The sequence below is a fragment of the Lutra lutra genome, chromosome 16 (genome assembly GCF_902655055.1).
Source record: "Lutra lutra chromosome 16, mLutLut1.2, whole genome shotgun sequence".
NCBI lineage: Eukaryota > Metazoa > Chordata > Mammalia > Carnivora > Mustelidae > Lutra > Lutra lutra.
This window is the reverse complement of record NC_062293.1, coordinates 42737634-42763293: the sequence shown is the minus strand read 5'-3', so window position 1 is coordinate 42763293 and position 25660 is coordinate 42737634. Positions and strand designations below refer to the sequence as shown.

At 52.6% G+C, this 25660-nt stretch overlaps 4 protein-coding genes and 3 non-coding genes across 12 annotated transcripts; 3 read left to right on the top strand and 4 right to left on the bottom strand.

The window, feature by feature from the left end:
* The first annotated feature begins 531 nt into the window (after positions 1-531).
* TLCD1 (TLC domain containing 1) lies at positions 532-2406 on the top strand. Of its 2 annotated transcripts, XM_047706923.1 has the most exons (5): positions 532-905; positions 1228-1310; positions 1403-1485; positions 1889-2043; positions 2214-2406. In XM_047706923.1, exons 1-5 carry the CDS (start codon positions 712-714, stop codon positions 2329-2331), a joined length of 633 nt encoding a protein of 210 aa, XP_047562879.1. In that variant the 5' UTR covers positions 532-711; the 3' UTR covers positions 2332-2406. The 2 variants fall into 2 exon arrangements, with proteins under 2 accessions (XP_047562879.1, XP_047562878.1); XM_047706922.1 differs by having other exon boundaries at positions 534-905; positions 1889-2406.
* A 378-nt stretch (positions 2407-2784) lies between these two features.
* Positions 2785-6790, bottom strand: RPL23A (ribosomal protein L23a). 2 transcript variants are annotated; one of them, XM_047706925.1, is made up of 5 exons: positions 6646-6789; positions 5850-6033; positions 3634-3810; positions 3095-3164; positions 2785-2884 (listed from the first exon to the last, which is right to left on the bottom strand). In XM_047706925.1, the coding sequence occupies exons 1-5, from the start codon at positions 6668-6670 to the stop codon at positions 2870-2872; spliced, it is 471 nt and encodes a 156-aa protein (XP_047562881.1). In that variant the 5' UTR covers positions 6671-6789; the 3' UTR covers positions 2785-2869. The 2 variants fall into 2 exon arrangements, with proteins under 2 accessions (XP_047562881.1, XP_047562880.1); XM_047706924.1 differs by lacking the exon at positions 2785-2884 and having other exon boundaries at positions 3020-3164; positions 6646-6790.
* Positions 3239-3303, bottom strand: LOC125088241 (small nucleolar RNA SNORD42). The gene has a single exon (XR_007123639.1). It is a non-coding gene; the product is annotated as a small nucleolar RNA SNORD42 (small nucleolar RNA).
* LOC125088244 (small nucleolar RNA Z17) lies at positions 3897-3968 on the bottom strand. Its single transcript, XR_007123641.1, has one exon. It is a non-coding gene; the product is annotated as a small nucleolar RNA Z17 (small nucleolar RNA).
* Positions 6122-6185, bottom strand: LOC125088240 (small nucleolar RNA SNORD42). Its single transcript, XR_007123638.1, has one exon. It is a non-coding gene; the product is annotated as a small nucleolar RNA SNORD42 (small nucleolar RNA).
* Positions 6791-8194: 1404 nt separating the features above from the next.
* On the top strand, positions 8195-12574 carry RAB34 (RAB34, member RAS oncogene family). Its single transcript, XM_047706921.1, has 11 exons — positions 8195-8323; positions 8989-9201; positions 9410-9501; positions 10769-10834; positions 10942-11043; positions 11151-11215; positions 11325-11376; positions 11568-11649; positions 11736-11826; positions 11960-12067; positions 12156-12574. The coding sequence occupies exons 2-11, from the start codon at positions 9148-9150 to the stop codon at positions 12221-12223; spliced, it is 780 nt and encodes a 259-aa protein (XP_047562877.1). The 5' UTR covers positions 8195-8323; positions 8989-9147; the 3' UTR covers positions 12224-12574.
* A 5156-nt stretch (positions 12575-17730) lies between these two features.
* PROCA1 (protein interacting with cyclin A1) lies at positions 17731-25003 on the top strand. 4 transcript variants are annotated; one of them, XM_047708839.1, is made up of 5 exons: positions 17734-18219; positions 22258-22344; positions 23630-23765; positions 24050-24208; positions 24302-25003. In XM_047708839.1, the coding sequence occupies exons 1-5, from the start codon at positions 18132-18134 to the stop codon at positions 24957-24959; spliced, it is 1128 nt and encodes a 375-aa protein (XP_047564795.1). In that variant the 5' UTR covers positions 17734-18131; the 3' UTR covers positions 24960-25003. The 4 variants fall into 4 exon arrangements, with proteins under 4 accessions (XP_047564797.1, XP_047564795.1, XP_047564798.1 ...); XM_047708840.1 differs by lacking the exon at positions 17734-18219 and adding an exon at positions 18686-18863; XM_047708841.1 differs by lacking the exon at positions 22258-22344 and having other exon boundaries at positions 17731-18219.
* Positions 25004-25660: the final 657 nt, after the last annotated feature.

Sequence of the window (25660 nt, the reverse complement as noted above, 5' to 3'; positions counted from 1 at the left end):
AATCGATCCCTCCTAGACACCGAGTCGATGCGGGGCGCCACAGATGCTGATAAACATGTCCGTCTCTGGCCCAAAGAAGCTAAAGATCCGTTGAAAAAAAACAGAATATAGGCGGAGACCATTATCGAGGCTCGGCTCGGACCCCTCCCCAGGACCAGGGCTTAAAGGACGCGGGTGTGTGACGGGCCCCGCCCCGCTCTGCTCAGAAAGGAGTTGAGGGCGGAGAGAGAGTTCTCTCAGTACCCGCCGAGGCGGGGGAGCCGGTAGCCCCGGGAAAAGTGGGGACGCAGGTTAATGAGGCCAAGCGACCGAGGCGGGACTCCGTCGGCCGTCAGGAGGCGCCAGCGAGGGGTGCCGCGGCGTCGCCGCCCCCCAGGACAGCCCCTTTTTCGCCCGAAGTCCGCGGAAGCCAGGCGGGGCCCGGAGGCCCTGGGGAAATGGTGCTCTGGCCCTCGGTGCCGCGTGCGGCGCGGGAGGGGCGGGGGCAGGCGGCCGGGGCGGGGCGGGGCGGGGCGGGGCGGGGGAGGTGGCGGCTGGGGGCGGGGGCAGAGGCCGGCGGGGAGGGGACTGGAGGAACTAGGGGCCTAGAGGGCTCCGCGAAAACTGCGAGGCTGGCGGCTGGCGTGCACTGGCCCGAGAGGAGCTCGGTTCGCGGAGCACTCGGAGGAGGCAGCTTAGGGGGCAGACAGACGGACGGCAGGGAGGGCCAGCATGCCCCCACTGCTGCACCCCGCCCTGCCGCTGCTCCTGGGCGCCACGCTGACCTTCCGGGCCCTCCGGCGCGCGTTCAGCCGCCTACCCCTGCCGGAGCACGTGCGCGCCGACCCCCTGCGCACCTGGCGCTGGCACAACCTGCTGGTCTCCTTCGCCCACTCCATTGTGTCCGGGGTCTGGGCAGTGCTGTGGTGAGTGAAGGACTGGGGGTGTGAGGGTGGGTGGTTGGGGGATCCCACTTTACTCTCCGCATCACCCTCTGGCAGGCTCAGGCCATGCAGTCTCACCTGATTCACTCTTCAGAAAGCTCTCCAACTAGGAGCGGCAGAGGTCCCAGGGGAGGGGGAAAGCTCATCTGGGAACCGGGAGACACCTGGGTTTCAGCCAAGCCTCTCCACTTCCCACAAAGCCAATAGCGCGAGCCCGGATTCCCCGGGGACTGGGAGGGGGAATGGGGAGTAGAGGGTCCTTGGGGATGCGGAGATGATGAGAGCCTGCCTTCTTCCCTCCCAGTCTATGGCAGACCCCCGAGATGCTGGTGGAGATTGAGACGGCATGGTCGCTTTCTGGCTATCTGCTCGCTTGCTTCTCTGCAGGTTGGTCTTGCCCAGAAAATACTAAGTAGGTGCGGGGACAGGGCGCTTTTTGTTCAGTTCCTTTCATGACTTTTTTCCATATGACCCGGTAGGGTATTTCATCCACGACACGGTGGACATCGTGATTAGTCGTCAGACACGAGCTTCTTGGGAATACCTCGTTCATCACGTCATGGTAAATGAGAGGCAAGGGTTGGGGTGTAGGCCTGGTGCTAGCAACCTGGTCTCAGCCTTTCTGAACCTGGGAGGTAAAGACCATCTTTCTTAACCCCATCTCCAACCAATGTCAGGACACTGAAGACTGGCAGTATCCGTGCCCTTGGTGAATTCACTTGAGGCCAGTAATCCATGGTCTTACCTTATTACCTCCTTTAACAAATTAGAAACCCCACTCAGAGCCAGAATCTGTGGGCAGGGATCAAAATTTAATCATGTTGAATCCACCACAGACTATAACCCAGAACGATGCCAGCAAGAATGGATTTCCCAACCATTAATCTGGTAGCCTTGATATGCCCACCAATTTTCAGGAAAGCCATGGTATTTGGATCCCCTAACACATCTCCCTTGCGTTCTAGGCCCTGGGTGCCTTCTTTGCAGGCATCTTCTGGAACAGTTTTGTTGGTGGGGGAGTCCTAACATTGCTGGTGGAGGTCAGCAACATATTCCTCACCATCCGCATGATGATGAAGATCAACAATGCCCAGCACCTCCTCCTGTACCGGGTCAACAAGTATGTCAACTTGGTCATGTACTTTCTCTTCCGCCTGGCCCCTCAGGCCTACCTCACCCACTTCTTCCTGCGTTATTTGGGCCAGAGGACCCTGGGCACCTTTCTGCTGGGTAACCTGCTCATGCTGGATATCATGATCCTCATCTACTTTTCCCGCCTCCTCCGCTCAGACTTCTGCCCTGGACGTGTCCCCAGCCAGCAACACAAAGACAAGTTTTTGACAGAGTGAGAGGCCTGCAACTTATGGCAAGAAGAGCAAACACAGCCAAGAACAGCCTCACCATATAAGAGAATTAGCCCCAAGTCTGGGGCCTCCTCTGAGGACAGGCTCTGCACCTACTATTGAAAATGCTAATGAAAGCACTCCTCTGAAGTCCTTGTCCTTTCTTGGGCAAGGGGTGAGGGAAGCAGACAGACCGGTTGGACATGGTAGTTGGGTGTGGGGACAGGTGCTGTAGAAGCCGGCTAGTCCACACTGCCCTGAAGTGGATGCCAATGAGAACTCTGTACACTGGTTTCCTACAAAGCCCCTTCCAGATAAAAAGAGGGATTCTTATTTACCATCATCACGGGGTTAAGACAACAAATTTTCGTTGTCCGAAGCCCAATCTGGGTCACAAATACCTGAGCTCCCACTGCCAGGATTAACAAGTGTGGTGAGGTACTAAGGCAGAGTGTTCCAAGAGGGTAAGTAGACCAAAGTCTTGCCCTGTTAATTTAAGTGTGTGTAACCCCAGTATGGCCTCCCCAAAGCCCAGCCAACAAATCAACAGACAAACATGTATCATGAAAAAACTGTATTTAGATTTAGCCAGCTGGACTCAGTTTAGATGATCCCAATCTGAAAAACAAAAGGGGAGCTTTGTTACTGGGAGTTGAAATGTGAAGATTAAGCTGGAAAGTCACGGTTAAAAATCAAATTGAGGTGAGGGTAGGGCCCATTCAGGATAGGAGTGCAGTGAGTTAAGCAGCGAAAGTCAGGTTTTGGTCACTAATGGGACACCTCACTTGGACCCAGGTGATGAGTGAGTTCATAGCACAGGTAGCTTACTTTGTTGGCAACATCCAAAGCATCATAGTCAGGGGCCAGCCGAACGTATGCCTTCTTCTCTCCATCAGGCCTAGGATAAAGGAAGTCTTAATTCCTCCCACCCTCACTGCCCCTAAGCCCTCCCTTTATCCCCTAGTCTTTCTAGTGTATCAGTGGTTCCTTTGTTCCTATCATTCTTTCCCAAATGGTGACTTTTCCATCTTTTGCACAGGAGGCTAGGGATGTCACCAAAGCACAAATGAACCCACTTCCCCTTTCTGGGGGAATATCACAGAACATCTTAAGACTAAGTCCAGGTTATCTGACATAAATTGCATCTTACTCTAGGGCCTGCCTCTATCTAGAAGTGTAGGGATCAAGAAAACACCAACACCATACATTAAGTCCTAGAGGCAGGAGAGCTAATGTGTCCTCAAAAGCCCGTATTAGATACAAAAGACTAGAATTATAGCAGAAGATACTCATTTCTTAAGGCTTGCAAGCTGTGAAACCTACTTCTGACTCCATGCACGTTTCCTGGCTCCTGAGATCCTACTCACCTGATTAAGGTGTTGACCTTGGCTACATCAATGTCATAGAGCTTCTTCACAGCCTGTTTGATCTGGTGCTTGTTGGCCTTGACATCCACAATGAACACAAGTGTGTTGTTGTCTTCTATTTTCTTCATGGCTGACTCAGTAGTCAGGGGGAACTTGATGATGGCATAGTGATCAAGCCTTGGGAAGAAGCAAAATGGTGTCAGCTGGCCTAGGTCAAAGGGAAGGAGAGGCCCTCTTTTAGAGCCCAACCCCAGAAGAGCCCAGGTGCATCAGACCATAAAGTAGCAATCATTTCTGTCAGACTTTGGTCGCTAAACAGTGTCATCATCTGCACCCTGAAACTTAGGGACTGGGGGCAGAAAACTGCACTTTCTTCCCCTTGAAAGGCTTTTAAAAATTTTCTTATTTGTTAGAGAGAACACACAAGAGCAAGGTGAGGGGCAGAGGGAGAAGCAGGGAGACTGATGTGGGGCTTGATCCTGGGTCTCTGGGGATCATGACCGGAGTTGAACCAACTGGGCAAAGGGTGTCCCCACTTGAAGAACTTTCATCCTTCAGTTTATTTAAGAATCATCTCTGAGGGCACCTGGGTGGCTCAGTGGTTAAGCCTCTGCCTTCAGCTCAGGTCATGATCTCAGGGGCCTGGGATCGAGTCCCACATTGGGCTCTCTGCTCTGCAGGGAGCCTGCTTCCTCCTCTCTCTCTCTCTCTCTGCTTGCCTGTCTGCCCACTTGTGATCTCTCTCTGTCAGATAAATAAAATCTTAAAAAAAAAAAAGAATCATCTCTGAGTTCCAAACCCCCTTCATTCTTTGACTTCAACATTTTTTTTAAAGATTTTTTTAAAAAAATTTATTTGACAGAGATCACAAGTAGGCAGAGAGAGAGGAGGAAGCAGGCTCCCCACTGAGCAGAGAGCCTGACGTGGGGCTTGATCCCAGGACCCTGGGATCATGACCTAAGCCGAAGGCAGAGGCTTTAACCCACTGAGCCATCTAGACGCCCCCTCCCAGGCAAGGGGCACCTGGGTGGCTCAGTGGGTTAAACGCCAGTATCAGGCTCTCTGCTCAGTGGGGAGCCTGCTTCCCCCTCTCTCTGCCTGCCTCTCTGCCTACTTGTGATCTCTGTCAAATGAATAAAATCTTTAAAAAAAAAAAAAAAAAAAAAAAAAGAGGGGCACCTGGGTGGCTCAGTGGGTTAAAGCCTCTGCCTTCGGCTCAGGTCATGGTCCCAGTGTCCTGGGATGGAGCCCCACATCGGGCTCTCTGCTCTGTAGGGAGCCTGCTTCCACCTCTCTCTCTATCTGTCTGCCTCTCTGCCTACTTGTGATCTCTGTCTGTCAAATAAATAGATAAAATCTTAAAAAGAATTAAAAAGAATTTAAAAAAAAAAAAGAAGGGGCGCCTGGGTGGCTCCGTGGGTTGGGCTTCTGCCTTCGGCTCGGGTCATGATCTTGGGGTCCTGGGATCAAGCCCCGCATTGGGCTCTCTGCTCGGCCGGGAGCCTGCTTCCCCCTCTCTTTCTGCCTGTCTTTCTGCCCACTTGTGATCTCTGTCAATAAAAATCTTAAAAAAAAAGAAAAGAAAAAAGCAGCAGCAGCACTGGGAGGTGACCGTTATTACTACTGTTCGAATCTGTGGCCCCCCTAAGCTCAGTTTTATCATTAGTAGTATGGCACCAAAACACTCAAGACCCTAAACCTTTTGCCCATTTCCCCGTTTTTTGAGTGTAAAGACTTAAGACAGTAAATGAAAGACCCCTTTATACACTGTTGCAGGTTTTCCCTTTCCAATACAGATTTTTTTTTAACAGTGTCCTTATCAACCTAGAATCACCCCACACTGTCACCCTCAAGGGTTATTCCCTACAGGAATAGGTGCAATGAACAGCTAAACCTGGAACTCAAAAAAAAAAAATAAATAAATAAAAAATTAAAGTCCCACTATATACTCAAAGAAAGCAGAATTTAAAACGCTGACCATATATAAAGCAACAATTAACCTTAATAATCACTGAGCTGTTTTAAACTGTTCCCGCCAATACTGTAAAAACGTCTCTTCTTGTTCTTAAATCAGGCATTAACAATCTCTTCACATTCCCCTTAGAGACACACACTACGTACTAACATGTATTCCCGAAGCTGTGCTACAGGTTTGGTAAATTTCCAAATTACAAACGGCTACCCAACATCTTTCCAAGGGAAAGGGCAGTACTGACTTGTTTCTCCTGGGGGCGCTCTTTCGAGGGTATTTGGGCTGCCTTCGGAGACGCAGAGTCTTGGGTCGTCGGAACGTAGGTGATGTGCGGATCTTCTTTTTTTTGTGACTGTGGACGCCTTTCAGCACCGCTTTCTTGGCCTTCAAAGCCTTTGCTTTGGCTTCGGCTTTGGGAGGGGCAGGGGCTGAGAGAAAGAAGGAAAATGAGGGCACGGGATTCAGAAACCAGTCACTTCCTTACTCAAAACCCCTAGCGGGCGCTCCAGGCCACACGTGCATCAGTGGTTCCTTTGAAGACATCACAAGTCTCAGGTTAAAATTTTTCCATCATATGCACGATGCTGGGGCGAACTTAAGGGTAATCCAGGAATACGACGAAGAAAAAAAGGAACTAGCAATGATCGAAAGGCTGATATCTGACAAGATATGTGTTAGTGGTTTTACCTACCTATATAGCTCTAACGCGGAAGAAAAAAAAAAAGGAAACTAAGTTGAGGACTGTACTTCTTTACAGGTCTGGAGACGTGGAGCTCCGTCCTGTGGATGCGTGTTGTTCCCCAAAGCCAACAGTCCGGCAGCCCCGAGAGGTGGTGCCGGCCGGGCTTGCCTCCCCAACCTCCTCACAGAAGCCCAGCCCATGCGGCTGGGCCCACGCGCACCGCAGCGTGCCAGAATCCCAGAAGCGGCTCCGGAGCAGACACCGCAAGGCTTAGCTCAGCCACTGTCCTCCCCGTCCGTTCACTCCGAGGGGATCTCACGCCAGCTACCCGTAGTCACCCCCCAGCTCCAGCACAAACCTTCCTTCTTAGCTTTCGGCGCCATCTTCGTAAAAGGGATTTCCAACGCTCGTTTCCAGGGGCTTATAGAGCAGAGTCTCACCGAAGACTCGCGATGCTTTTTATTTAAAGCTGATTGGATAATCTGTAGCGCGGCGCCCTCTGGGAATGGTAGTTAGGTTTAATTTCCTCGGGAGAGTGATCAAGCATGCGCCACCTCTTCCCTCAAAAGAGTGTAAAGCTTCTTGGGGGTTGTAGTTTTTTTGTAGACACGTGTTTATTTGTTGCGGCTGTTGGATATGGATGGTGTAGCCATTGTCTGGTCCTGAGCGCTTTCCCATCTTGAGGAAAGAGTACTGCAGGTCCAGGAGATAGTAACACTGAAAACAGGATGGAGTATAATTAGGTTGACTCGGGGAGGGTGAAGTAAAGTTCTAGAATGTTGGAGCAGAAATTGTGTGGTCCAGGGGCGCCTAGGTGGCTCAGTCAGTTAAGCGGCTGTTTTCGGGTCAGATCATAATCTTGGGGTCCTTGGAGAGAGCCCAGCATCCGGCTCCCTCCTCAGAGGGAAGCCTGCTTTTCCCTCTCCTTCTGCCTCTCGCCCCGCTTGTGCGCGCGCGCTCTCTCTCTCTCAAAACAAACAAAAAAGAACTTTAAGAATCTGTCTGGGGCGCCTGGGTGGCTCAGTGGGTTAAGCCTCTGCCTTCGGCTCGGGTCATGATCTCAGGGTCCTGGGATCGAGGCCCGCATCGGGCTCTCTGCTCAGCGGGGAGCCTGCTTTCTCCTCTCTCTCTCTATGCCTGCCTCTCTGCATACTTGTGATCTCTCTCTCTCTGTTTCAAATAAATAAATAAAATCTTAAAAAAAAAAAAAAAGAATCTGTCTGGTCCAAGTCCCTCTAACAACTTCTACTCTTCTTTACCTGTGACAGATTTCGTGCGTTTTCCCGCACTTGAAACTACCAATATTCCAAACACCCGGGGTACAGATTTCTCTAGGGCTCCCTAGTTCTTGCGAATTTCATTCAGTCTACTCCCTTTAATTAGTCTTCCTTTCCCTGCTCCAGTCATATCTGCATCCTCAAATTCAGTTCCCGACACAGAATAAGTTTTAATAAAGCTTAGGTTTGCTTCTTTGAGGGTCTGTTTCTGTCCCACCTCCACCCTGCCCTGTTTTTCTCCTTCCCTCTTTAGAACCAGATCTCCCCTTTGACGGTGAGAATTATTGTATACTACACTCCTCCTCTACCCTGCAGAACTGCGAAATGGAAAAATTGTCCTTGATTCCAATGGGATCAGACAGAACGCGGGTACCAGAGCGGCGACCTACCCAAAGGGCGAAGTTTCAGGTCCACTTAACCCTTCTTTAGACGAGGGAGGCAGGTTGGTCTTTGGCCTCCCACCCTTCAGTCTACACGGGAGACTTGAAGGAAAACACCCCAGAATTTGGACGTCTCTTTCCTCCGTGTGCATCCCGTTCCGACCCTGGCATCCCTGTCTACTTCCCCCCACCCCACCCCTATCCCGGGCAGAAAGGCGAGCGGGGGCAGACTCTATGAGTCACGTCCTGGGCCTGGAGTTGAGGAGGGAAGCGCCGCCTCTCCTTGGGCCCCTTCTCTCCTCCTTTCCCCTCCCCGCCGTTCCTGGCCCAGCCAGATACTGCGTAGCAATCACCGATTCTCCATCACCAATTTGACCGGGTAAGGGTCCCCTTGGAGCCGGAGTCCGGCCGAGAGGCGCAGCGGAGAGCGACCTGGGGGACTTCGATCTGGGCGGGTTCCAGCCTGGTTGGAGGCGGTCCTGATGCCCTTGAGCGGTCTGGCAGGGTACCCAGAGCTGGGCCAGCGCGGTGGGGAGGTTAGGAGGGGGAGGCTCGGACAGGCTGCAAGGCCGGGAGCTGCCGGGAGAGGGGCAGGGGGCGGCCCTTCTCCAGGAATTTCCGGGGATCATGTTACAGCGCTCGCGGAGGGAGAGCTGAGTGGGACGCTGGGCCCTGCGGCGGACTGGGACCCTGGCCCCCTCCTCTAGAAGTCCGCGGGCCTTGCAGCGCCATCCCTGCCCACACTGACCCCGTGCGGCGGGGCCGCTCCGCGCCCACTGGCAGCTGTTATGGTAGGGCAGCCTCAACCCCGAGGTGTCGTCGGGTCACCGCGGCCCCGAGTCATTGTAGGAACTATCCGGCCCCGAGTTATTGTGGGGTCTGCGCGGGCCCGGCCCCCCTCCGACGGGACTTCCCGCCCCCATTTGGCGGCGGCGGAGTCACCCCGCCCCCGAGTCGTCGTCGGGACATCCCGGGCCCGGGTGATTGTGGGTTCGCCCCGGCCCCGGATGATCGTCTCATCCCCGTGGCCCGCCGTGGTCGTAGCGTCCCCGAGGCCGCGGGCTCCCGTAGGCTCCCCGTGGCCCAGAGTTATAGTCGGGACACCCCGGTCGCGGGTGATTGTCGGGTCTCCACGGGCCCGGGTCGCTGGGGCGGATCAGGTCCCCGCGCCTTCTCGGGGCTCCCCGCAAGGTCGCAGGCGAGATGAACATTCTGGCTCCGGTGCGGAGGGACCGCGTCCTGGCGGAGCTGCCCCAGGTAGGCGCCAGGGCCACGTCGGGCTTCTGGCTGCGATGGGGTGTGGGCGGGGAGGAGGCGGCACCAGTTCAGTTAGAGGCCTGGGCCCAGCCCTGCGGCCCAGCGAGGTCTACTGCTTCTGGGTGGTCCCTTACCCCTGCCCAGGGCAGCTTGGCTGCGGGACGTGGGCCAGGAGTGGGTGAGTCCCGTTCTCTTCTATCCCTCTCAGTGCCTGAGGAAGGAGGCCGCTTTGCACGTGCACAAAGACTTCCATCCCCGCGTCATCTGCGCCTGCCAGGAGCACCGGACAGGCACCGTGGGGTGAGTTAGACACCCTTAACAAAGAAAGGAAGTCTCAGTCAAAGCTAGGATACACAAGCACCCCGCCCCCGGGAGGTCTCCATTTCAGCCTCAACCAGCTGTATGGTAATTCCCCCTTTTTTGTACTAATGTGTTCTCCCTTTTCTTCCCAGCAAGGATGTGATGAATCCTATGAAATGGGGTGGGGTAGAGAGGTGGCCCTTCACTTCTTCACACAAAGAAGGTGTCTAACAGGAGAGGGTGGTCCCCAGGTCAGCTTCCCACATACCATACATTTGAGCCCCAGGACAGAGGGCTGTGCCTGTAGGGATGTGTCCCATTATGGGTAAAAGAAGGTAATCCTGATAAAATTTGTGGGCGGGTCAGTAATAGAGCATTTACTGTATGCCAGGCAGTGTGTTGGTTACTATTATTATCTTTTATTAAATGAAAAACACCATCCATTTTTTATTTTACCTATTTGTTTTACCTAACATCATCTGATTTCATGGGGTGCCTGGGTGGCACAGTGGGTTAAGTGACAGCCTTTGGTTCAGGTTATGATCCCGGGGTCCTGGGATTGAGCCCCACATTGAGCCCCTGCTCTCTCTCTCTTTCTCTGTGTCAAATAAATAAGTAAAATCTTTATTTATTTATTTGATATATATAGACAGAGCACAGCGGGGGAGCAGCAGGCAGAGAGAGAGAGAGAAAAGTAGGCTCACCCCAAGCAGGGAGCCTGATGTGGTGCTGGATCCCAGGGCCCTGGTATCATGACCTGGGCCAAAGGCAGAGGCTTAACGACTGAGGCACCCAGACATCCCAATAAAATCTTTAAAAGGGGGGGGCACTTAAGAAAAAAGATGTATCCTGATTTCAGAGATGTTAAAATGTATGTGGGGGAGTGAAGGGGAGAATATATAGGACATTTATCTCAGAATATAGGACATTAATCTCATTATAACCTTCACAACAACCCTATAGAATATATACTAATCTCCACCTAACGAGTGTTGAAACTGAGGCTCAGGGAAGCTAAGTAACTTGTCCCAAGTCACACAGCTGGTCAATGGAAGAACTGGGATTTGCATTCATGGCTTTCTGATGCTGAAGCACAAAACACTCTTCTGCAAGCGTATGTGTCCAGGCAAGCCGCCTGGGAGGCCTCCTGTCCATGGTAACCTCAGCCTTGGTGCAGCTACCTTTATGGACTTAGTAAGGAACATTGAGACACCCTAGGTTGGAAGAGTTAGTGCTCACTCCTCCTGCTCCCTTTTGTGTCCTGCAGATTTAAGATCTCCAAAGTCATTGTGGTGGGGGACCTGTCAGTGGGCAAGACTTGTCTCATCAACAGGTAAGAAGGTGCTCTCGTTGAGCTGGATTGGGCTGGGCTGGGCAGGGTTCGGCCAGACCTAGCCACGTGGGCTGGGCTCAGGGCCAGAGCATCCCGTGCTCCCTCAGGTTCTGCAAAGACACTTTTGATAAGAATTACAAGGCCACCATTGGAGTGGACTTTGAGATGGAACGATTTGAGGTGTTGGGCATCCCCTTCAGTCTGCAGCTGTGAGTGCTACCTCCATACATTCCAGCCATTCTTTCCCCCAGCACCTGAACCCCATCTCATGCCCCCTTCCCATATACCTGTGTTGTACCCTCCTCCTTCCTCCCAGCTGGGATACTGCTGGACAGGAGAGGTTCAAGTGCATTGCATCAACCTATTACCGAGGAGCTCAAGGTAAGGGCCTCGGTGAAGTGGGGCAGGTGGGGGTTCCTGGTGTCTAAGCTAGGGCTGAGGGCTTGGGGAAATGAGCTAGTAATGTCCACTGTTTTTGCCACTTTTCCAGCCATCATCATTGTCTTCAACCTGAATGATGTGGCCTCCTTGGAACATACCAAGTATGTGGGGATGCTGAACGATACTGGGGGCTCCAGGAAGAGAGGACACAGAAAAGAGGGGGTGGTCAGGGGCATTAGTAGGGAAGGAGAAGAATGCATCGAGGACAAGAGAGAAGGTGGTGAGCCTGTGAGTGTCAGCAGGAGGAGCCTCTCCAGCTCACCCGTCCTTGGTTGTCTATCTTCTGTGTCAGACAGTGGCTAGCCGATGCCCTCAAGGAGAACGACCCGTCCAGTGTGCTGCTCTTCCTTGTGGGTTCCAAGAAGGACTTGAGTGTGAGTGTGTCCTGGGGAAGGGGCGGCTACCAACTCGGGGAGGGGACCCCGTCGCCCCTTGCCATCTGACTCCGACCTTCCCTTAGACTCCCGCTCAGTATGTGCTGATGGAGAAAGACGCACTCAAGGTGGCCCAAGAGATGAAGGCTGAGTACTGGGCGGTCTCATCTCTCACTGGTGAGTCAGAGGCTTTGGGTCTTCTGCTGTGGTGCTCCTGTCTACCTGGCCTCTCCCTCCTGTCCCTTGATCCGTACCCAGGGACCCGAGCGCCTAGAACGGCCTCTGAGTGCCCATCTGCTCCATGTGTCAGGTGAAAATGTCCGGGAATTCTTCTTCCGTGTGGCAGCGCTGACCTTTGAGGCCAACGTGCTGGCTGAGCTAGAGAAATCAGGGGCCCGGCGCATTGGGGATGTTGTCCGTGAGTGCCTGCCTGCCTGGCTGGGGGGTGGCAGAGAGCGTGGGGCACCTCTGATCCCTGCTTCATGTATTTCCCGCCCTTCTTGAAGGCATCCACAGTGATGACAGCAACCTCTACCTAACTGCCAGCAAGAAGAAGCCCACGTGTTGCCCATGAGTGGTAAGGGGACTGTCCAGCACCTGCCCAGCCCTGGGGCACTGTGCCACCTTGACTCCCCTAGAGCTCAACCCTGGACATTTGCACTGATTGTTTTTCCAGACCAAAGAGCTGCCTCTTGATGGCAGTACCCCTGGAGGGGTAACAGGGACCATGCTAGTTGCTCCCTGCCCTGGGCACCATGCCAAAGACTATATGTCCCCCTCCTCCAGGGGCTCTCCAGGGTGCCCAGCAGTGGGGAGGTAATCCCTGCTGCTTTTGCTTAGCCTGCTGGGCCCTTTGGAGTAGGAGGATGCTTAATGATCCCAGCCTCACACTGTGCCTTATGCATTAAAATCTCTGTTTTTAGCAGTTTGGGGACTGGAGTCCTTTGTTGGGGATGAGGGATGTGGAACGGGCAGGGCTAGATGGCTATCCTGGGACTCAAGCTTCCTGCTGGATTCTGGCTGTCCCACTCGCAGTGGTTGGCTTTGAGAGTGCTTTGCTTTGGTTCCTCATCTCCAACTGTGTCCCCCTACTTGGTGTTTATTCCTAAATTTCTACCACTGGATAATGGTTTTATTTTTTTCACTCCCTTCTCGCCTTCTCTCTTTTTTTTTTTTTTTAAGATTATTTATTTATTTGACAGACAGAAATAACAAGTAGGCAGAGAGGCAGGCAGAGAGAGGAAGGGAAGAAGGTTCCCTGCCGAGCAGAGAGCCCCATGTGGGGCTCGATCCCAGGACCCTGAGATCATGACCTGAGCTGAAGGCAGAGGCTTAACCCACTGAGCCACCCAGGCGCCCTTGCCTTCTCTTTAAAAAAATACTTCACCGAGGGGAACACAGTAAAAAGTGATTGAGTTTTGGATGCTCTTTGGGTTGACCAGAAGGCCCAGGGCGGTGTGGGTTTGTCTCTTACTCAGAAGATGTGCTATGTAGGGATGCCTGGGTGGCTCAGTTGGTTCAGCGTCTGCCTTTGGCTCAGGTCGTGATTCCCAGGGTCCTGGGATCGAGTCTCACTTCTGGCCACCTTGGTTGGTGGGAAGCCTGCTTCTCCCTCTGCCTGTTGCTCCCCCTGTACTTGTGCTTGCTTGCTCTCTCACTGTTTCCCTCTGACAAATAAATAAATAAAATCTTAAAAAAAAAAGAAAAGGATGTGCTAATATCTATCTAACATTATTAGTGATATAAGCATAAATTTATGAGTAGTGTCTTTTTATATTTTAAAACCTGATTAAAACAAACAAACAGCATAGGAGCACCTGGCCGGCTCACTTGGTAGAGCCTGTGACTGTTGATCTCAGGGTCGTGAGTTCAAACTCCATGTTCCATGTTAGGCCTAGAGCTTACTTAAAATAAGAAAAAAAAAAAAAAAAAGAAGAGAGAAAAACAGCATACTTTTTTTCCTTTTCAAAAAGAAAAAGAGGGGCGCCTGGGTGGCTCAGTGGGTTAAGCCGCTGCCTTCGGCTCAGGTCATGATCCCAGGTCCTGGGTTCGAGCCCCACATCGGGCTTTCTGCTCAGCGGGAAGCCTGCTTCCTCCTCTCTCTCTCTGCCTGCCTCTCTGCCTACTTGTGATTTCTCTCTGTCAAATAAATAAATAAAATCTTTAAAAAAAAAAAAAAAGACATGCTCTGAGTCAGGAGGTCCTTCATCTGAGTTCTCACTGTTATCTTCAATCACTTCTCACTGTGTTCTCAGAGTATTTATTTATTTATTTATTTTTCTTTTCTTTATTTTTTTTTTTTTTTAAGATTATTTTATTTAGGGGCGCCTGGGTGGCTCAGTGGGTTGAAGCCTCTGCCTTCAGCTCGGGTCATGGTCCCAGGGTCCTGGGATCGAGCCCCATATCGGGCTCTCTGCTCAGCAGGGAGCCTGCTTCCTCCTCTCTCTCTCTCTGCCTGCCTCTCTGCCTACCTGGGATCTCTATCTGTCAAATAAATAAATAAAATCTTTAAAAAAAAGATTATTTTATTTATTTGAGAGAGAACGCAGAGCGAGTGAGAGAGAACGCGAGTTGCGGGGGGAGGACGGGCAGAGGGAAAAAGAGAAGCAGGTTCCTTGAGCAGGCTTCCTGCTGAGCAGGGAGCCGGAGACCAGGCTCGATCCCAGGACCCAGGGATCATGACCTGAGCTGAAGGCTTAACCAACTGAGCCACACAGGTGCCCCTATTTATTTATTTTTTGAAGATTTATCCATTTAATTTAGAGAGAGAGAGTGAGTACACACAAGCAGTTAGAGGGACAGAGGGAGAGGGAGAAGCAGACTCCTTACTGAGCAGGGAGCCCAGCTGGGGCTCCATTCTGGAACCCTGAGATCATGACCTGAGCTAAAATCAAGAGTCGGATGCTCCGGGTGCCTGGGTGGCTCACTGGGTTAAAGCCTCTGCCTTCGGCTCAGGTCATGGTCCCAGGGTCCTGGGATCGAGCCCCGCATCGGGCTCCCTGCTCCACCAGGAGCCTGCTTCCTCCTCTCTCTCTGCTTGACTCTCTGCCTACTTGTGATCTCTGTCTGTCAAATAAATAAAATAAAATATTAAAAAAAAAAAAGTCGGATGCTCAACCAACTGAGCCACCCAGGCACTCTAAAGAGAAGTATTTCTTAAAGGGAAGGCAGGAAGGGGATAAAAAAAAAAAAAAAAAACAATTATCCAATGGTAAAAATTTGGGAATAGACACCAAGTAGGAGGATACAGTTGGGGCTTAAGGAACCAAAGGAAAGAGCTCTCAGACTCCCAAGCAAATCATTTATCCTCTGTGCCTTGGTTTCCTCAGGCTAATAATACTGATGAGGGGGGTGCCTGGGTGGCTCAGTGGGTAGAGCCTCTGCCTTAGGCTCGGGTCATGATCCCAGAGTCCTGGGATCGAGCCCCGCATCGGGCTCTCTGCTCGGCAGCCAGCCTGCTTCCCTTCCTCTCTTTCTGCCTGCCTCTCTGCCTACTTGTGATCTCTGTTTGTGAAATAAATAAATAAAATCTTTTTTTAAAAAAATACTGATGAGGTTTCATGGATGAAATAAGGTAAAGCGCCAACATACATGGCAAGAGCTCAAAAACCTCATCTACTATAACTAATTGGAGGGAGGAGTGGCGAGGAACCTGCTCCCTGTTGACATCTGACCCAGAGTCAGATGGACTGGGAGTGTCTCAGACATTCGGCCCAACAGTGGTGGGACACATGTGGTCTCAGGTGTCATCCTGAGAGGCCATGGAGAGCCAAGATTAGAACACAAATCCGGGCTCCCAGTCAGCGAGTGCTCTGTCCATTCCATGCCTGGTACCATTCTCACCCAGCTACTCTGTCCTGAAAGGTTTGGCTTTTCTGCATACTCCTCCCCACTGGCTTCTCCCTTCTGCTGTCCCTTGAGCTGTCGAGAGCTAAAGTGGGAAGGGGAGTCTGGCTAGTGACCCTATCTGCTCAGATTCCTGGGTCTGGAGCAAGGTGAAGGCTGGGATCATGCAGACAAAGCGGCAGCAGCAGGAAAGACCCTGGATGACTGGAGAAAACAGTTTAAACACCATCCTCTCCCCTTTTTTCCATCTGTTGAGGCATATCCTGGCTTAGGAGCCTGGTGCCAAGAGAATTGGAGCGGAGTGAGGTGTGGAGTGGGGGTGGTATGGCTCTAACACTTTTTCACACTCTCTGGGATTGTTTTTTCCATATCTCTTCACCCCTCCTCTTGTACAGAGCCTGTAACTCAGAGAGAGAGAGAGAGAGAGAGTGTGTGTGTGTGTGTGTGTGTACATGTGCGCAGAGCTGCTGTGGAAATGTTTGTGCTGCAGGGGTGGTGGTTGGGGTGGGGATCAGGGGTGTGGTTCGGTTTTCTGGGTGATACCTGTGAGGAGCATGTTCCTGTGTGCATATTGCATCAGTCCCTGTGTGAGGAGTAGATTTTTTGTGTAGGCAACGGGTGTGATTGATGCATGTGCCATGTATATGCTGTATCTAAGGGTGTCAGGGGTGTGTGTAGTAGGTTACTATGGAATGCAGCGGGTCCTGGTTCCCCTCACAGCAAGCCTATGGAGACACATGCGGTTGCCTAAGTGAAGTAAGATAAAGCACTACCATACATAGGAAGAGCTCAAAAACCTTTATTATTATTTTTTTAAATATTTTACTTAGGGGTGCCTGGGTAGCTCCATCCTGCGATTGAGCCCCTTATGGGGCTCTCTGTTCAGCAGGGAGCCTGCTTCCCTCTCTCTCTCTGCCTGCCTCTCTGCCTCCTTGTGATTTCTCTGTCAAATAAATAAATAAAATCTTAAAAAAAAAAAAAGATTTTACTTGTTTGAGAGAGGGAATACAAGCAGGGGGAGTGGGAGAGGGAGAAGCAGGCTTCCCGTGGTGCAGAAAGCCGGAAGGCGGGGCTCCATCCCTGGGATCATGACCCGAGCCGAAGGCAGATGCTTAACGACGGAGCCACCCAGGCGCCCCTCGAAAATCTTAATTATTTTTTTTTTCTTTAAAGACTTTATTTATTTGACACAGAGAGATCACAAGTAGGCAGAGAGGCAGGCAGAGAGAGAGGGGGAAACAGGCTCCCCGCCCAGCAGAGAGCCGGATGTGGGGCTCGATTCCAGTACCCTGGGATCATGACCTGAGCCGAAAGCAGAGGCTTTAACCCACTGGGCCACCCAGGCGGCCCAATCTTAATTATTTTTTTTTAAAGATTTTTATTTATTTGACAGAGATCACAAGTAGGCAGAGAGGCAGGTAGAGAGAGAGGGGGAAGCAGGCTCCCTGCTGAGCAGAGAGCCCGATGCTGGGCTCGATCCCATGACTCTGGGATCATGACCTAAGCCAAGGCAGAGGCTTTAACCCACTGGGCCACCCAGGCGCCTCTATCTTAATTATTTTATTTTATTATTTTTTTAAGATTTTATTTATTGACTTGACAGAGAGAGAGAGATCACAAGTAGGCAGAGAGGCAGGCAGAGAGAGAGGGGGAAGCAGGCTTCCTGCTGAGCAGAGAGCCCGATGCGGGGCCTGATCCCAGGACACCGGGATCATGACCTGAGCCGAAGGCAGAGGCCTAACCCCCTGAGCCACCCAGGCGCCCCAATCTTAATTATTTTAATAACTGTTTGGGGTAAGAGTAACCTGAGATCTTGGCTTTATGTTGACATCTTTATTGGGCAGTGTTGTCTCTGGGACAGGGTGCCTGTTGGGGGAGCGCGGGTGCAAGAAGGGAACGCGGTGGGGAGGGGGCCCTGAGGATGGGCGCCACGAGGGTTTGGGAGCCGACAGCAAGTCCTCATCTTGAGAATTGGGCCTTGTGCTCTGTGGAGGAGCGTTATGGCAGAAAGAGAAAACGCAAAAAAAAAGAAGAAGAAGAAGAAGAAAAAGAATGAACGCGAGCGAGCCGGAGACCGCCTTACTCCAGAGAGAGAAGGAGCCGGGAGAAGCCGGTTTGGCTGCGGGGAGGCGGGCGGGGCCGCGCGCGGCTGGGTTCCGACCGCGTGGGAGGGGCTGGATTGCGGCGGAAGCTTGAGGTTTAGAGAATGCCTGGGGCGGGGCTGAGAACGGGGGTGGGGGTGGGGGGCGGGGCTAAGGTCTGGGGGTAGGACTAAGAGCTGGGAGTAGGTCTGGAGAGGAACTAGGGATGGGACTGAGGGCTGGGCCTGAGCGGCCGAGCTAAGGTTTAGGCCTGAGAGAAAGAGGTGGTACGAAGGCTAAAGGTGGGACAAAGAGGAGCTTGGAAGGAGCTGCAAGGCCCCGGATGAAGAGCGCGGCTGAAGCTTAGATTTGGGCTAAGACTACACAGAGCCAGGGGAGGGTGGAGGGGGGCATTGAGCAAGCATGAGGCGGAGTTAAGGGCTGGATTGGGGCGAAACTGAGATTGGGGTTTACGGCTGGCTCGACCAAGCTGAGGTTCAGGATTGGACTTCTGCGAGGAAGAGTCTTGTAGAGACGAGAACTGGGCTGAGAGCGATGTGGGTCAGAACGACACTGAGGATTGAAAGGTGGATTAAGGAAAAGACTGAGGACAATGCCAGCATCTGGGATGAGAGCAGCACTGGTAAAGAGGGGTGGGGCAGGAGTTTGGGGGTGGGTTTCAGTCTGAGGGCGTGGCACCAAGGAGGGTTTAGAACTGGGAAGAGCTGGCGAAGGAGGCGGGGACAGGGGCTGGGCTGGGGCGGAGTTAGGGCCTGGGGGCGGGCTCACGCAGAGCCGTGGACCAATGATTGAGGACTGGGGTCCTGAGGCCCTGGAGAGTTGGGCTGGAGCCAGAGCTGCCAACACAACCCCTAGTTTGTAGGGATGGAAGGCGTTGCGGTGCTGCCTCCGGAGGCCCGGCTGCCGCCTAAGAAATGCGGGCCCTGGCTGGAGCACCTGCTCCAGCACCCACCCTGTCGCCAGGCTGGGACGGGGGGTTCCATTGACTCTGAGGGGAGTAAGGAGTCTGGAGGTTCCTCGCGTGACATCACAATCACCACTAGATGTGGGCGGGGCCAGAGGGGCTTTCCCAGGAGACGCGTGCACACCGCACTGTCTAGCTCCCTCCTCCTCCCTACTTCCCCTCCTCTCTCCCTTTCCCCTCCCTTCCTCCCCCATTCAGCAGCTTGGGTGCCCCACCTGGAGCCCCCCCACCTGCGCCACAAGGGCGGGGGGAGCTCCCCGGCCTTCAGGACTGGGAGGATTCTGTACCAATGAGCCTTACCTGTGAGTTTTGAGTTAGGCCCCTGCGCCTGGTTGAATGCCTCTCCCAAGAAAAAGACTACAAGTTACCCTCTTCCTTTCAAGCTATCACTCTCCTCATTTCATTATGAAGTTCGCCCTGTGCCTGCCACCGTTACTTCTGCTGACGGAGCGCTGGACTGCTGCTCCAGTAGGAGCTCTCCTGTCTGTGAAACTAGAGAGCAGGTTGCCTTCCTCGCATCTGAGGAGAGTTACTAAACCCCACCCCTTGACAAACAGAGTTATGACTGTTAGGGCTTCTTGTGGGTTTGGGAAGAGTTAATCAGTGGACTCTGTCTACAAGCCGCCTTCACCATTACTCTGGAGAGAGCAAGAACATTGGAGTCAGATAAAGCAGAGTTTGAATCCTCACCCTTAGGCTTCAGGCTGGATCTGGGAGGTGGTGAAGTCAAGATTGAGTCAAACCAGAGGATGAAGAATTGGCTGTGTTGGAGCTGAAAAGCAGGTGCCGTAGGGAAGCTACGGGCTTCAAGCTAGTAGGATGGGCTTTGGATAGGAACCCCAAGTAGACAGGGCTGAAGGAGCCCAGGTCATACAAGGCCAAGAAGATTAGGTTAACTCCTACCCCTACCACCTATTAACTTGTGTCTTTGGACAGGTTTTTTAACCTGAATCTCTGAGTCCCCATTGACAGAATGGATTGTGGTGAGGATTTTGAATCAAAGGCATATTTTAAAAGCCCAGTACAGTGCCTAACGTTGGGGAGATGCTCATCCTGGGTCGATTCTCTTTCTCTAGAAAAATCCCCAGCTTTGAACCATGGGCAGAATTTCCAACGCTGTAGTTTCTTTGTGGTTCCAATAGGGGGTTTATTTTATTCTATTCATGTAGTCATTCAATCCACCAACATTTGCTGGGCACTTTTCATGTCCCAGGACTTGCAGATACAGAGGCAGATCAAATATAGGTCTTGTCTCATGTTGCCATAGAGTAAGTACATGAAGTGCCATGGCAGGGTAAAGGGGCACAAGACATGTGTGACCAATTCTACTTGGGTGAATAGCATTGTTCTTTCCAAGATGAACAGGTATTTCTGGGAAGGGAGAGGCAGGAGAGAAGGAATGGAGAAGGGAGTTGTGGGAGGAAGGATGAATGGGTGGGAGAAACTTATAACTGAGGAAGGAACCAGAACCTGGGTCCTGGGGGTGGGTGTCAGTTATGTCATGATAAGGAGTTTCACTTCATCCTGAAGGCAATGGATGGCTATTGAACAGGAGGAACATGGTGGATGAGTTGGTATTCTAGAAAATTCAGTTTGGCTGCACTGTGAAGACTGCATGAGAGTAGTGAAACAGAAGGCAAGGAGGCCAGCCAGGAGGCTCCTGCAGCGGTCTTAGGGATAATGGAAGTCTGAACCAAGATAGAGGCAGATGTGGGGGACAGGTAGGCATGGCAAGACTTGGTCATCAAGTTGATGTAGAGGTGAAGGAAAGAACAATCCCTAGATTTCTAGATGAGGTGTCTGTTCCTCTCTGAAATGGAAGAGATAAGAGGAGATGGTTTATTGGGGGTAAGGAGAAGATGAAAGGCTTGTATGGGACATGCTGGTCTAAGATGTTTTGGGGAAGTCCAAGAGGATATTAACTACATGTTCAGGAAAGCTGTCTGGATTGGAGACCCTAATTTATGTCATTTTTTTTTTTTTTTGTGGATGTTGAAACCATGTAAGTGGATAACATTATCCAAGAGAAGGCTGTAGAGTCTTTGAGAAGGAGGCCAAACACAGAATCCTGGTCTTCACCAATTTTAGGGGGACAGCAGAGGAAAAGGAAACCGCAAAGAAGTCAGGAAAGAATGAAACAGCTAGTCAGAGAAGGAAGGCAGGTGAGAGGAGAGAGGTCTGTCATGGGAGTCAGCAGAACAGTTTGCAAGAGAAAAGAGATTGAATGGTCAAGAGTGTTGGGTGAGATGAGACAAGAAGAAGGCCACTGGGTTAAATTATTAGGAGATTGTTGGCGGGGGAGCGCCTGGCTGTCTCAGTTGGTAGAGCATGGGACTCAATCTTGGGCTTGTGAGTTTGAGCCCCATGTTGGACATAGAGATTTCTTTAAAAAAAATAATTAAAATCTTTTTTTTTTTAAGATTTTTATTTATTTATTTGTCAGGGACAGAGGGAGAGAGAGCGAGCGAGCACAGGCAGACAGAGAGGCAGGCAGAGGCAGAGGGAGAAGCCGGTTCCCCGCCCAGCAAGGAGCCCGATGTGGGACTCGATCCCAGGACGCTGGGATCATGACCTGAGCCGAAGGCAGCCGCTTAACCAACTGAGCCACCCAAGCGTCCCCAAAAAAAAACATAATTAAAATCTTAAAAAAAAAATAAAAAGGAAATTGGTACCTGGGCTCTTTTGATAGAAGGGTCCAGTAGCTGCCATGTTGTATGTGGCTGGCATGGAAGAGAGGTGGACTCTGAGCTCACTGAAGATAGGGACTGGGCCTCCTTCACAGGTGCCTTGTGAAGCTAGTATGTCTGTTAGAGGAAGGAGTGAATGATATGGATTGAAAAGGATATGCAGTGTTAGAGGGAGGAACAGGGTTTATAGAGTTTTGTTTAAAGATATTCATTGCCTGTAGAAGAAAAACCACAACAGTGAAGAGGGAGGAGGTAAACATTTCTGGCTGGGACCTAGAATCCAGGAGCTTTGGGAAGGAGGACAGCGGAGGGATACTTCCCCAGGCTGGAGGAGAGAGACTGAGGGTGGGAGGGGCCTGGGGTAATGCTGGTACGATGAGCTCAGAGGAACAGCACCAGGGTGGGAACCTCCAGGAAAGTGCTGGAATTTTCATTTATTCATTCTTTCCATACATTTTGAGTACTTACTAAGCTGTAGAAAATAGAAGGAGATGACCAGGACCTGGCAATCAGCTCAAGGGACAGGACTCAGCTCCAGTGCCCCAAAGGGGAAAGCTCATTGCAGGAAGGCAACCCTGTGGTCGTTGATGGTGGTGGGGTCTCAGCCCAGGGAGGGACCGTCTGACCAGTTTCCTTACACCCCGGGAATTCCTGGAATTGTCCCTCCTTGCCTCGGCTCTGGCTCATTCCTATTCATTACTCTAGACTCCACTCCTGCCATGCTTCTTCCAGGAAGTCTTCCTCAAGAGCCCCATAACACTGGCGCTCTTGTTCTCTGCTTCCACAGGCCTTCTTCCCACCACCTCCCTTCCCATCAGGGTCTGCGTCATGCAGCTGCCTTGAACTGTTCATCCTCTGTGTCCCTCTCCTCACCTTGAGAATAGGCACTGTTGGGTTGTTTTGGAAATTTCCGAATCTCCAGGGCGCAGGTGGAGCTTGTCAGGGAATGGCTGAGGCATGAAGGGCATGGGGAGGGGGCTGCGGCTGCTGCCACTCTGTGCTCTCTCAGATGTAAACAGGTTACCCGGCTGGGAGAGAGGACATCTGCTGGCTGGTGTGCCCTCTAGCACTGACGCATCTACCTTCTCCTCTGAAGGTGGGTCCAGGGAATCTCTGGGCCCCGGGGTTCCCCATCCATCTCACTTGAGAGAATAGACACCGGTGGCAGGCAGGAGGGAGGGAAGTATTTGGTCCTGAACGGGTTACCCCCCATCCCCTACTCCTGCCAGGCTGGGAGGGCCCATACCCCATTCCCCAAGGCCACAATTACTCCTGTCTTCAGCCATGCATCTTATAGTGCATGGATTTCTTTGACATATATGAACTGAGCCCTCTCGACAATCCTGCAAAATACATATTACTGCCATCCCCATTTTATGGATAAGGAAATGAAGTCTCAGAGAAGTCACGTGCTCTGGGACGCCCAGCTAGTGACAGAGCCGAGACTTGGACTCAGGCCTGTCTGATGTGCCACTCTGCTGCCCCTTGCTCCCAGTTCAGCAGTGCCGAAGAAGGTAGAGGTGTTGGTGGGTGACCCAAGGTCCAGCCTCACGTGCCTTATTCCCCCCCGGGGTAGAAAGGGGTCATGGGAGAAGCAAAAAAGGAGGCCACCAAGTGGGTCAGGGGTATATGGGGGACCTGGGGCCCTCACAGCCTGGGGGAAGAAGGGAAGGGAGGAAGAAGGTGGGGCAAAGCTCATACCAAGCTGCTATATCCCCTCATCTCTCAAGTACTTTTTTTTTTTTTTTAAAGATTTTGTTTATTTATTTGACAGACAGAAATCACAAGTAGGCAGAGAGGTAGGCACAGAGAGAGGGGGAGGTAGGCTCACCGCCAAGCAGAGAGCCCGATGTGGGGCTCGATCCCAGGACCCTGGGATCATGACCTGAGCCGAAGGCAGAGGCTTTAACCCCTAAGCCACCCAGGCGCCCCTCTCTCAAGTACTTTTAAGGCCACTTGGACTGACACACCCCCAGCCTGGGTTACCTCCCTAGGGGTGGCCAGTGAGAGTTCCTGTCCCAGTTCCACCTTCACAGAGGCTAGATAAAGGCTCAGTCCTCCTGGCCTGTCTGGGGGGAGGGGGGTAAGCCAGCTGTAGCACCCTGTACCAGGCTGGAACTCATCAGGGCCAGCTCACGTCTTCCTCCACGCGTGGGAGGAGCTGGAGTCCAAGGGGGGACCTGCAAGAAGGTGCCTTGTTCTCTCTGTCCTGGTACATGAGACTTTGGGCACGTGGAGTCACTTCATAGGCTCACCTTTTAGCTAGCGGCTTGAAGGAGAGCCATTGGTGGACTGGAGCCTTCGGCAGGGTCCGAGGGGAGGCGGTGGGGGTGTGCTGCTGTCGCCACCCCTGTGTGACCCAGACCCCACCGCCCCCTCAGGTGAATTCAAAGACCCGGACAGGTGCTGCTGGAAACACAAGCAGTGCACTGGGCATGTCATCCACCCCTTCCCCTCGGACTATGGCCACCACAACCTGCACCTGCACTCCATCAGCCACTGCGACTGCGAGTCTAGGTAAGGGCCCTCCTCCTTGGGAGACCCCCAGCCCAGGGGAGACTCCTGGGTGCAGCTAGGCCCACCATTGCCCTGTGGTTCGCCCTTCAGCTTTGACCCAGCACCGGCTAGCCTCACCGCAGCTTTGTAAACCTGGCTCTGCTCTGGAGTCACACACAGGGAGGAGGTCTTTTGGCAGCCTGGGCCGAGCCGGGAGGAAGCCAGCTGTCCCTCAGGCTTCTGGCTCTGGGTCCCCGGGGGAGTCACAGAGGCATGGGAGCCAGGCTGAGTCCTCTGTGTGGCAGGCTGAAGGACTGCTCAGAGAAGACAAATAGCGACAACTCCCAAGATGTGGGCCCAACCTGCTCCCGAGATGAGGGTCCAACATGTTTCAACATCATCCAGTCCCCTTGCTTTGAGCTCATCCCAGAGGAGGAGTGTGTGGAGCGGTTCTGGTATGGCTGGTGAGTGCCGGCAGGCTGACAGGGGCGGCACGAAGGGGCATGGGCCCCCCACTCTCTGTCAATCTTCTCTCCTCCTGTCCCCTTCCCTCCCAGGTGCAAAAGCTATAGGCCTGTCTCTGTGGCAGTGATCCACCATCCCATCCACCATGACTATGTGGCAGATGATCTGAATGAGGAGGAGGAGGAGGAGGAAGAAAGCAAACCTCCCATTCCCACCCAGGTGGGGCCTGCCACCACCGCCCCCGCTGACCCAGGCCTGGGCACCGTCACAACTACCCCAGACTCAGCAGCTCCCATCACCATCTGGCGCTCCGAGAGCCCCACAGGGAAGTCCCAGGGCAACAAGGTGATCAAGAAGGTAAAGAAGAAAAAAGAAAAGGAGAAAGACAAGGAAGAGGAGCTGGATGAGAAGCCAAAGCCGAAGAAAAAAGTCAAGAAGGGCAAGTTGATGAAGAAGAAAAGCCCAGTTAAATCGGAATCTTCACCTCCGGACTTGAGCCGATCAGTAAGCCCCAGAGAGCTGACCAGGATGTCAGAGTCCAGCCCAGACAGCCGGGAAGACCTGGAGAGTGAGGACAGTTACAATGACCCCCGGCGGGAGGAGCCCTCCAGTGATGATGTTGTGGAGTCTTCGTCACCCAGGAAGAGAGAGAAGAACACGGTCCAGACTAAGAAAGCTGGGGCGAAGACCTCACCAGTCAAGAAGGTCAAGAGGAAATCTCCCCCAGGATCCAACCCCAATCTCAGTTGAGGCCAGGGCGTCCAGTGTGAAGAATAAATGCGATCAAGCCTGTAGCTGATCCCCTGCGGCTGTTCTCTCTCCCTCCAACCCGTCCCCGGTCGGGGCAAGGAGGGTGGGCTCTGCGCGTAGCTGGAGCTAAGGGGCCAGGGGGCTGCAGGGGTTTTTGAAGGGTAATGTGTCTTTCAGGAGGGAATCCGTGGGAACGTAGGTGGGAGGCCGTGCAGCCTGTTTATCTGTAACATCGCAGGCTTGGGGCAGGAGAGGAGCACATCGGGGTGGGGTGGGAAGGCTGCCCACCTCCCGGGAGACTGGTCTGTGTGAAATTTGCTCGACGGACAGGCAGTGCTGTCTGCAGTGATACCCCCAATAAATCTAACCTTTTAACCACTCTGTGCCACTGTGCCTGGCCTTTCCCTCCTCTAAGTGGCCCTTAGGAAGACACGTGCTGGTGGCACCAAAGGGAACATCATCTTCCAGGCTGGTGTGTCCCTGCTCCTGCTAGGCCCTTCCAGACCTTTGTGCTGAAGGGAATGGAACTGAATTCCTGGCAGAAGACCAGCCTTTCCCTCCCCGCTCTTGCCAACGATGGGATAAAGTCGAGATGGGAGGCTCATTAAGTTTGGGCAGTAATGACCTTTTCCGAGTTCTCTACTGAGCCCTAAGTGGAAAAGGAGGGGGTAAAGGCTTACTTTTTCAGCACCAACTTGCAA